General features: G+C 39.9%; 1 protein-coding gene and 1 long non-coding RNA gene across 6 annotated transcripts in view; both read right to left on the reverse strand.

Annotated features, from left to right (window-relative positions):
• LOC310762151 (cytosolic phospholipase A2 delta-like) overlaps nt 1-10,808 on the reverse strand; it is a 29,738-nt gene extending 18,930 nt beyond the window's left edge. For 2 of the 5 annotated variants that reach the window (XM_083612731.1, XM_083612730.1), the window contains exons 1-5: nt 8,611-8,779; nt 8,226-8,362; nt 7,761-7,892; nt 6,963-7,003; nt 6,407-6,449 (exon numbers count right to left, since the gene is read on the reverse strand). In XM_083612731.1, coding sequence (XP_083468857.1) covers nt 6,407-6,449; nt 6,963-7,003; nt 7,761-7,892; nt 8,226-8,362; nt 8,611-8,758 — 501 coding nt within the window. In that variant the 5' untranslated portion in view covers nt 8,759-8,779. Of the gene's footprint in view, nt 1-6,406; nt 6,450-6,962; nt 7,004-7,760; nt 7,893-8,225; nt 8,363-8,610; nt 8,780-10,340; nt 10,407-10,440 lie in introns of those variants that run through there. The other 3 variants (XM_083612734.1, XM_083612732.1, XM_083612733.1) reach the window with 3 other exon arrangements.
• LOC310766305 overlaps nt 1-10,906 on the reverse strand; it is an 818,379-nt gene that overhangs the window by 31,226 nt on the left and 776,247 nt on the right. The gene's annotated exons all lie outside the window — the stretch shown is intronic.

The following is a 10,906-nucleotide window of genomic DNA, read 5'->3' on the forward strand; positions in this document are numbered from 1 at the left end:
CTCAGAGTGTCACATGACCCTGTACTGGAAGTACATGGGAGGAGTTATTCTCTCTCTGCTGTTGATGTTAAGAGAGTGCAGACACGTTTTCTCTGTACTGCTGGAAAGACAGAAATAAAGGCATGTAAATACATTTCTGTCTGTCTCTCTCCCCTCCCTGGAAATGAGGGGGGAGGAATGGTGTGTTCTTCTCACGTTGGGAAGAATCGCCGATAGAGATCTCGCCTTGTCTTGCCGGGAGTCGCTGACGGGGAAGGTCAACAAGGAATCCAAGCCGGGCACCTGGAGAGTGGCCAATTCCTCTGACTAAGGCTTGAATTACGACAGAAACTCCATCAGATCTTGGTGCCTGACCATAAACACAAGAGTACTCAGTGGACCTGCTTTGTTCTGAGAGATTTCAGGGTTCCATTTGTTTGGTCCCTGAGTCAGAGCCAAGGTGGAATTCTGGGTGAGAGCTAAGAGGTGTTCAGGAGGCATGTTAGAAGGAGAAGGGGTTACCATTAGTACTCAGTTTCAGTACTAACATCAATATATATTTATTGGTGCATTCCATTGGTGATTTTATTGCATATCTTTGTAATATGCATGGGTTCTTTTAATTGGTTGCATACTGCTTAAACATACTTTATATGTTAAGTGGTATACAAATGATCTAAATAACAACAAAAAAAAAATTTTTCTTTCCAGTAGCACCTTAAAGACCAACTAAGTTAGTTCTTGGTATGAGCTTTCGTGTGCATGCACACTTCGTCAGATACACTGAAACAGAAGTTGCCAGATCCTTCTATATAGTGAGAAGGTGGGGAGGGGTATTACTCAGAAGGGTGGTGGGAATGGGTGGTTGGCAGATAGCTGAGATGAGCCTGTTGACGGCTCTTAGCGACTGCAATAGGTCTTACAGGAAAAAGCAAGGGGTGAGAAGGTGAAAAATGGCTTTGTCATGTATAATGAGATAAGAATCCAATGTCTTTGTTCAGACCAGGTCTCTCCATGGTTTTAAGTTTGGTAATGAGTTGCAATTCAGCAGCTTCTCTTTCCAGTCTATTTCTGAAATTCCTTTGTAGTAATACAGCTACTTTGAGATCTTGTATAGAATGTCCTGGGAGATTGAAGTGTTCTCCTACTGGTTTCTCTGTCTTGTGATTCTTGATGTCCGATTTATGTCCGTTTATTCTTTGGCGTAAGGTTTGGCCTGTTTGTCCAATATAGAGAGCTGAGGGACACTGTTGGCATTTGATGGCATATACAATGTTAGACGATGAGCAATTAAATAGTCCCGAGATGGTATGTGTGATGTTGTTGGGGCCAGTAATGGTGTTGTCCGGGTGTATGTGGCAGCAAAGTTGGCATCTGGGTTTATTGCAGGCTCTGGTGCCAGTGTCCGTGTTACGTCTGGTTGTAGTATTATTGTGGGTTAGGAGTTGTTTAAGATTGGGTGGCTGTCTGTAGGCAATGAAAGGTCTTCCTCCCAGAGCTTGAGAAAGAGAACTGTCATTGTCCAGGAGAGGTTGTAGATCTCTGATGATGCGTTGTACTGTTTTGACTTGGGAGCTGTATGTGATGACTAGAGGTGTTCTGTTATTTTCTTTTTTGGGTCTGTCTTGCAGCAAGTTCTCTCTGGGTATCTGTCTGGCTCTGTTGATCTGTTGTCTAACTTCATCTGCTGGGTATTTTAGTTCTAAAAAGGTTTGCTGTAGATCTCCTAGGTGAGAGTCTCTGTCTGTAGAATTGGAACAGATACGGCTGTAACGTAGTGCCTGGCTATATACAATGGACTGTTTGGTATGTTTGGGATGGTAGCTAGAGGCATGTAGATATGTTTGTCGGTCAGTTGGTTTACGGTATAAGGTGGTGTCTATGCGTCCATCCTGTATTTTTATAGTAGTGTCCAAAAAATGTATTTCTTGCATAGATTGATTCATTGTTAGGTTGATTGTGGGGTGAAAATCATTGAATTTCTGGTGGAAGGTGTCCAGGGTCTGTTGACCATGTGTCCAGATGATAAAAATATCGTCAATGTATCGCAGGTACAAGAGAGGTTTGAGTGGGTAGGAGTTTAGGAAACGTTGTTCTAAATCTGCCATGAAGATGTTGGCATACTGTGGGGCCATGCGGGTGCCCATTGCTGTGCCGCTGATCTGAAGGAACAGGTCATCACCGAATTTGAAGTTGTTGTGGGTAAGGACAAATTGGCAGAGTTTGGTGGCAAAGTCCGCTGTGGTTTTGTCTGAAATGGTGTTCCTTATAGCTTGTAAACCATCGTTGTGTGGGATGTTGGTATACAGAGATTCCACATCCATAGTAGCTAGTATAGTGTTGTTGGGAAGATTATTTAAAGATTGTATTTTCCTCAGAAAATCTGTGGTGTCACGTACATAGCTGGGAGCACTGATGGCATATGGTTTCAGAACAGAGTCCATATAACCGGAGACACCCACTGTAATAGTGCCAATACCTGAAATGATGGGGCGTCCTGGATTTCCTGGTTTGTGTATTTTAGGTAGAAGATAGAAAGTTCCTGGTCGAGGTTCTGTTGGTGTGTTGGTGAGGATCTGTTCTTGGATGTGTGGGGGTAGCTCCTTAACAATCTTGTTCAGTTCTTTTTTGTATTCTTGTGTGGGGTCTGAGTCCAATTTTATGTAAAAGGCGGTATTGGAAAGTTGTCTGTGAGCCTCCTGAATGTAGTCAGTTTTGTCCATGATAACGACAGCTCCACCTTTGTCTGCTTCTTTAATTATAATGTCTGGGTTGTTTCTGAGATTATCTATGGCTCTCCTTTCAGCATGGTTTAGATTTTGTTGTAAGCGATGGTGTTTTCTGGTCACATCTGTTTGGATTCTGTGGCGGAAGCAGTCAATGTACAAGTCCAGTGTGGTATTGCGTCCATCAGAAGGGGTCCATGTGGAGTCCCTTTTTGTGTAACACTTTTTCGGTGGTAGTTGGTGGTCAGTGTTCTGTTGGGAGGGTGGTTGTTGTTCTCCAGTGGGTTGAGAGGTGTTGTGTTGTGGAGTTGTTGCTTGTTCTGCTTTGTCTTGTTGTTGTGTGTGTTGAAAATACTCCTTCAGGCGTAAACGGCGGAAAAATGCTTCCAAGTCCCCGTAGAACTGAATCATGTGTGGGGATTTGGCAGGGCAGAATGACAGTCCACGTGAAAGGACTGATTCCTCAGCTGGGCTGAGTGCTTGCTGTGAGAGATTGACAATATTGTTGATCTTGTTTTGATTAGTAGCCTGTAGGTTGGAAAGGTTAGAGAGTTTCTTGTTTTTCTGTTTTTTCAGTAGCTCCAGTTGAGAGTGGTAAATGTTTTGTTTTTCCTTTTGGAACTCTTGCCAAGCTTGGTGGTTCCTGATAGTGTTGTCCAATACAAGGAGTTCCTCCTTTATTAGCTTCTGTTTAGAGTAGAGAACGCTGATCAGATGTTTGAGCAGCTTCTTAGAGAAAGTGTTGCATAGTTTTCTTGCATATTCAGTGGGATACGTGGATTGTAGAGGGTTCTTAATTCTAAGACCCTTGGGTATAATGTCCAGGTTCTTGCATTTAGTAAGAAAGAAGATATCAGTCTGTACCTGTGCAAGTTTCTTGGTGAGGTTGATGGACTTCCATTTCATGCGGCTCAATGTGGTGCCTTCCATAGTTCCAGTTACAGATAGGTAGCCGTGTTGGTCTGCCATAGTCAAAACAAAAAAAAAAAATTTTCTTTCCAGTAGCACCTTAAAGACCAACTAAGTTAGTTCTTAACCTTAAAGACCAACTAAGTTAGTTCTCTATATTGGACAAACAGGCCAAACCTTACGCCAAAGAATAAACGGACATAAATCGGACATCAAGAATCACAAGACAGAGAAACCAGTAGGAGAACACTTCAATCTCCCAGGACATTCTATACAAGATCTCAAAGTAGCTGTATTACTACAAAGGAATTTCAGAAATAGACTGGAAAGAGAAGCTGCTGAATTGCAACTCATTACCAAACTTAAAACCATGGAGAGACCTGGTCTGAACAAAGACATTGGATTCTTATCTCATTATACATGACAAAGCCATTTTTCACCTTCTCACCCCTTGCTTTTTCCTGTAAGACCTATTGCAGTCGTTAAGAGCCGTCAACAGGCTCATCTCAGCTATCTGCCAACCACCCATTCCCACCACCCTTCTGAGTAATACCCCTCCCCACCTTCTCACTATATAGAAGGATCTGGCAACTTCTGTTTCAGTGTATCTGACGAAGTGTGCATGCACACGAAAGCTCATACCAAGAACTAACTTAGTTGGTCTTTAAGGTGCTACTGGAAAGAAAATTTTTTTTTTTTGTTTTGACTATGGCAGACCAACACGGCTACCTATCTGTAAATAACAACAGTAACTCCTTTTAAGGGGAGTCTAAAGGAGTAGGTGGCGGATGGAAGGTAGGTAAAAGGTAAAAAGGTATATATCTAAATGGTTTGCAGCACATAACCAAGGGTTTCTGATTCCCAATCATTTAACAATTACAGCTCCAAAAAGGCTTTTCTCCACTTCTAAATTAGGTTGCCAAGATGAATAATGTTCAATAATGATTACTGTGTGACTCGGATGTTTGTGCTCAGTTCTGGTACTGAAAACAAATTCCTGGGCTGAACCTATGCTCAGGGACAGTTTGTTCCTTAATTCTATGTTGCCTCCCCCCACACGCACCCACACCATCTCCACTGTCTTGCACTTGCATCTTGTTAGTAGACCTTAATGTTCTAGTAAAAACAAAACAGAACTTCAAAACATGGAGTTTGCCATCCAAACGTAACCTATAATATTCCTTTTGCCTGTTCTGATCCTGGAAGATTCCAGTATTTTTCTTTTAAATTTTAACCTAGAATCAAACATGACAGGTTATAAGCAACTACATTGGTTAATGTTTTCCGTATTATTTCTGTTTGGCTCTATTCTGTGTGGCACTGTTCATTAATAATCTCCATGCTCTTTCTGCTTGGCTTACAATGTGAGGCACAAAGTCCAAAGTTTCAGGTTTTCCTTTAAAAAAAAAAGCTCAACAAGTTTCTGGTTGTCCTGATTTTTATGGCAACCCTAGAATTCAGGCCGACTCTACTCCATAGCTAGGCCTGCAAATCTTCCTGCTCTTGTTCAAAACTTCCACCAACACCTGCAGTCTGCTCCAAAACCTGCCCTCCCACAGTTTCTTTAAGGTGTACTTTCATTAAAAATAATCATAAGACTTTATATAATCACAGCATTTTTTATGTGCAAAATTCCTTTTCATCACTGAACTTGGAAAAGGTCTGTGTCATACATAATTCCCACTTTATAAAGACATGTAATGGAGGTTGAAAAGACTGTGATCTGCCCAGGACTATTTTTTCCTGATCTTCAAAGGCTCTGTTGCTCTGCTAAAGTATTTCCATTTATTCCACAGTGCAGGACCATTTCACAATTAATTATTTGCTTGGAATGTCTATCTCAGGACTCAGCTACATTAGTAAAGAAACAATGATTTGAATGCGCAATAAACATGCAACATCAGATGGCGCCGGAGAGCAGGCAATTTTAAAACACGGCTTTCCATAGAATTCTTTTTCTTTTGTTAAAACGATCTAATTTCTGACTTACAGCGGGGGTTTTCCGCTGTGTTTAGATCCACCCTCAGACATTTGACAAAGACCAGTACAGCATACAGATTGTTTCTCTTTTGCAACTATGTTGCTCATATAGGAACCTCCTTATTTCTGTAATTTTAAGTTGTGGTTGTTGGTTGTTGTTGTTGTTTCTATACCACCCTTCATCTGAAGATTGCAGGGCAGTTTACAAAACACAGAAATACATACCATAATGGCAAATAAAAACAATAACCCCCTACAGTTGAGGTATATACAGTAAGCCTTCCGCAGCCCATGCCACTGAGGCAATCTCTAGCAACAGCAATGGATCCAAAAGTATCCCCCCCCCCCATTACCTGCCCTTTCAGGGGCAAATGGAAGATGTAAAGGAAAAGTGGAGCTGTGTGTCATCAGCATACTGCTGACAAAGTACAGTGGTACCTCGGGTTACAAACACCTCAGGTTACAGAGACTTTGGGTTACAGACTCCGCTAACCCGGAAGTAGTACCTCGGGTTAAGAACTTTACCTCAGGATGAGAACAGAAATCGCACGGCGGCAGCGGGAGGCCCCATTAGCTAAAGTGGTACCTCAGGTTAAGAATGGTTTCAGGTTAAGAACAGACCTCCGGAACAAATTAAGTTTGTAACCAGAGGTACCACTGTAATCCAAACCCCCCTCAGTGGTTTCATGCTTCAGTTATTTTAATTATTGCAACCTGCCCTGGGACCCTGGAGTGAAGGGCGGGTAATAAATTACAATTTTAAGAAGAAGAATATAAGAAAGATGCTGATTGTAGTTAATAATGGGTCTTACCGTAAGGATGCCATTAGTAGCAATGCTCTCAAAGCCCCCACATCTGGGGAAAATATAAAAGCATTCAGCAACAAAATGCATGTTACATTTTTAACACGTAGTTAAATATCCTGAAACCTAATTTTGAATCAACCTTCCAATACATTCATCCGTTGAGTTTTATTCGTCCCTCGTGAGAATCAGCATTTGCTGTTTAACGTAATAGACTAGGCCTTCATAACTTGCAATCCAACCAGGCGTACACAACACCTCAGCAAGAACTTAAAAATTATACTTTGTGAGTGGTTTTGACACTGTGACAGAAGCTGAAGAAAAAAATACTGTGCAGACAAGCTGTGTGTGTGGGCAGGTGCAGAGCCACTGATCTAACCGGACTTGGTATTAGGTGGCTCCCTATGTTCCTGCGTTCTAATAGTATGTCAAACTGCAAACACATAGAAATTAAAAAAATTATATTAGAAGGGTGGATGAGCCCAGCTATTGACTGATTGATTGATTGCTTCCAACTGAGATGGTGTCTATTAACTCCATTTTATAATCAGAGCAATTCACTCACATGCTCTCCATCTTGAATTCTACTTCAAGGCTCTCTGGTCCCTATAGGGGAAAGAACAAAAAAGAAACAATGGCATTGTTAGCTCTCAGCCCAGCCCACACAGAGTTTACCACTTGTTACCTGAGGGAACAACTGTTTTAATTGTACGCTAGCCTGAATAAATTATACTTGCTCACTGCATCAGCCCCTTTTTCCCACTGGATGCTTCTGTCTGTCAAATAGGCCAAGTGATACAACCCTCCAAGGCAAACCCTCACAGAAAACTCCACTTGAACAACTGTTCCCAGAACTAAGGTGGAAGAGTAGCCAAAGACTGCTTTTCAGCAACTCAAAATGAAGCAGCCTATGAAATGCATTTTTGGAAAGGGAAGAAAATTATCACGATTGACACTAGCTGCATGTGTCATAGCAGTGTCATAAAACTGTACAGTTTTCCTAATAACTGCCCTCTAATTAAGTAAGAAAGGGTTGTAACTCATTTTTTTTGCATGTAAAAGTGAAGCTAATACTGAGCTAGATGGACCAATGGTCTGACTCGGTATAAGGCAGCTTCCTATGTGCCTAGATTAAGCTATCAATTCAGATTACTCTCCCTCACTGCAGACCACCCAGAAAACGAATAAGGTAAATTAAAATGAATGGAAGATAAAGATGATGCAATTTCAGCTGTCTTCCTAATTAATACTATTCATATGCTGCACTATATTTTTTTTTTACTATTGTGTAACTGGCTCTGGGACCTTTTGGTGATAAAGGCCCCAAATACATAAATAAAGGATATGTTGTGTCAATTCTCACCTGACGGTTCAAAAGTAAGTCTTCACAAATAGTTTCCCCTGGTCTCACTTTAGCAATATCGTAGGCAACCATGAAGATGAGATCATCTTTGGTGACCGTGTCTTCATCGCAGAGCTTCAGTTCCAGCACATTCTGAGCACAGATAGGAAAAGCATGAGAGAAGGCATATAACTCCATTTCACAGCATGCTGTTGAGGATAGGGCAGACTTTCCAATTGTATGTTATTTTAAGGAGTGGCCATTTCTTCCAGAACATGCCAGTCCCACAGAACGTAATGGATATCTCTTAAGCCAGAAAGCACATCTCCAGAATGTTCTCTGCTTTTGAAATTCTGCCCTTGAAACCTTAAATGTGTGAGGCCTCAGCACTGAATGCTTGCACTTCCTCTCTGCTTTCCGTTTACCACACACTTCAAATTCACAGAAACCAATCACCAAAAGTATTCTAGTTTAATAGCTGCCTACCTTGACCTCAGGTTGGATAAAGAAATGGAAGCTTTCATTCCAAACAGGATTACTGGCGTTTGAGATTACTTTCGTCATCATTTGTTTATTTGAAGCTGATGGCAGCCGAAGGCTCACGTAACAATCAGAAGAAGTCCCTAGAGCAAAACAAAACCGCATCAATAATCATTGTTTGGTGCTTTATTATCATTAGGTAATAATAGGGTTTTGTAGGCTTTTCTGGGAAAATACGGGTTTCCCAGTCTTCCATCCAGCACTTTGAAGAACCTTCAAAAGACAACATACTGAAAGAGATGCAGGACAGTGTACATTCTTGTTATAGAGGTTCTGGACTCCCAAAAAACTCAAGATAAATGCAATGCAATGGATTTAACAACTCACTCACATAGGTCTCTTGAAGGTATGTGTCGAGCCTGGATGACCTTCACAGAGAGCAGGTAGAATGGAAAGGTTTCAACCTTTACAGAAAACAAATGTTGCTGAATTAATTGTGCAACTTGGGTACTTACATCAAAAAACAAAATATTAGTCATTTCAGTAGAAGGATAGATTGACCATTCCCCCTAGTTAAAAATAAAGATATCTGAAATTCCTATCATTGTACAGAAAAAAAAATACAGAACTATGACTGAGTCTTCCTTACTCTGGTCCGGAAACATTACTATTGTAAAAATATTTGGATACTTCCCCCCCCCCAAAAAAAAGCTGTGATTATTAAAATCACCTATAAAAATATTTAATTACACACTTCTCTCTCATAGCTTCCATTTCCATCTTCCTTTGTCATTTCAATATTAGCTGTTATTGACCATGTTCCTTAATTGAGAATTCTCTTCAAAAGCACTTAATCTAATTAGCATTGAGTTCTTTAAGTCACACCAATTCCTTCCATCAGTGGCTTTCTTGTGTTGGTCACTAATTATATAGTTTTGTTATATTCTCCATTGAAGTATTAATTTCAGAACAAGCATCCATGTGACCCGTAACAAATACCACATTTCTGTCATGCCACTACACCTGGTCACTTTCTCGTCACTGATTTCAAATACTTCATCCATTCTTATTCTTTTGATTTTCTCGAAGGAGCGCCCAGCTCAAGGTTTATCAGATGACATGTGATCCATTTTCAAATGATTTGTAGGCACCTGAACGTGTTTCTGCAAGTTTGCTCATGGTCTGAAGACATATACGTGACTCAGGATAGTACTGTGACCAAAGGCAGCGACGGGACAGTGTCTATGAGGCTGAATTGATTTGTAGCTTCCATCATTGCATTAGTTGTACTAATTTGTACTTAGTTGTACTTAGTAATTGTACTAAGTTTGGCCTTTATGAAGAGCATTGGTAAGAAGATTGCCGTCCATATGGTCTTGCTGTTCTACATTTCACTAAATTTGGACTTTTGATCATGAGAAATATTTTGTGACTTCATTAATACTGGGCAGCGTTTGATGGCATTTAGATCAACAATTATATATTCTAATATCACTCTCTTGAAAATATATTTAAATTAATTCATCTCTTCTAAAGTCAGGTGCCCTTACTTGTTTCTGAATCTTCTTTTTCTTTAGTTTTTTATTTATACATTTCATTAGTTTTACAATCCATTTAAAATTTCAAAACTTGACTTCCTTACCCCTCTTTCTGTGGTTCCTTAAATGTATTTTTAATATCTTCTACATATTCAAATTCATTTAACTTTCTCATTTAATTATCTACTGTAAATATATACTCTTATAAAACTGCAGGTTATTACAATAATCCTGCTAATGTTTTCATCTATTTACAATTTATCTGTAAATATTCAATAAACATTTTCCATTCCTTTATAAAAAGTTTGTTATCTTGATTTCTTATTCTTCCGGTAAGTTTCGCCATTTCTGCATATTCCATAAGTTTTTGTATCCATTCTTCATTTGCTGGGACTTCTGCTTCTTTCCATTTTGGGGCAAGTAACATTCTTGCTGCTGTAGTAGCATACGTAAATAAATTTCTATACAATTTAGGTAGTTCTTTCCCTATAATTCCCAAAAGAAAAGCTTCTGGGGGTTTTTTTGGGGGGGGTTATACACACCCCTCAATCTGCTACACTAAAAATCTTACATGGCCACTTACGTGTTGTGGAAATTCAGCTTGTCAAGTATTGTGTTTCCTCTGCAGTAAGGAAAATCATGTCCAGCACTAGTAAAGAGTTAAAATATTTGATTAATCTTACCTTAGGCATTAGAATGTCCATTGCATAGATGAGAGGCAGTAGCGATGGGCAGGAATCCAAGTATTCTGCTGTGTTAGGTACCCTCCTAACTTCCTTCTTTTTTTTGATTAAAGAAAATGACTGGTGCCAAAGAGCTAGTGAGATATTATATACACATCCCAAGCTCCACCTTATTTGTGACTCTTCAGAGTAAGAAATGCCATTCTTTTTCTCACAGCTTATTTTTTTGAATGGGTGCTCATTTCCCTTAAATACACCCAAGATACATGTATTGACATTAAGGTGTGGTTGACACAAGCAGAGTCCTATGCTGGGAGAGTAGACTGTACCACTACAGTTCTTCAATCTTTTCCCACAAAAGTCTTTATGAATATACAAGATGTAGCACACTATGGAGAAAAGTCCATTCTCTGCTTTGCTAGTTTTATACTTGAACAGATTTTAAACACACACACCCTGTGAACAT

Source organism: Podarcis filfolensis (genome assembly GCF_964270895.1).
Source record: "Podarcis filfolensis genome assembly, chromosome: 1".
NCBI classification, from domain to species: domain Eukaryota; kingdom Metazoa; phylum Chordata; class Lepidosauria; order Squamata; family Lacertidae; genus Podarcis; species Podarcis filfolensis.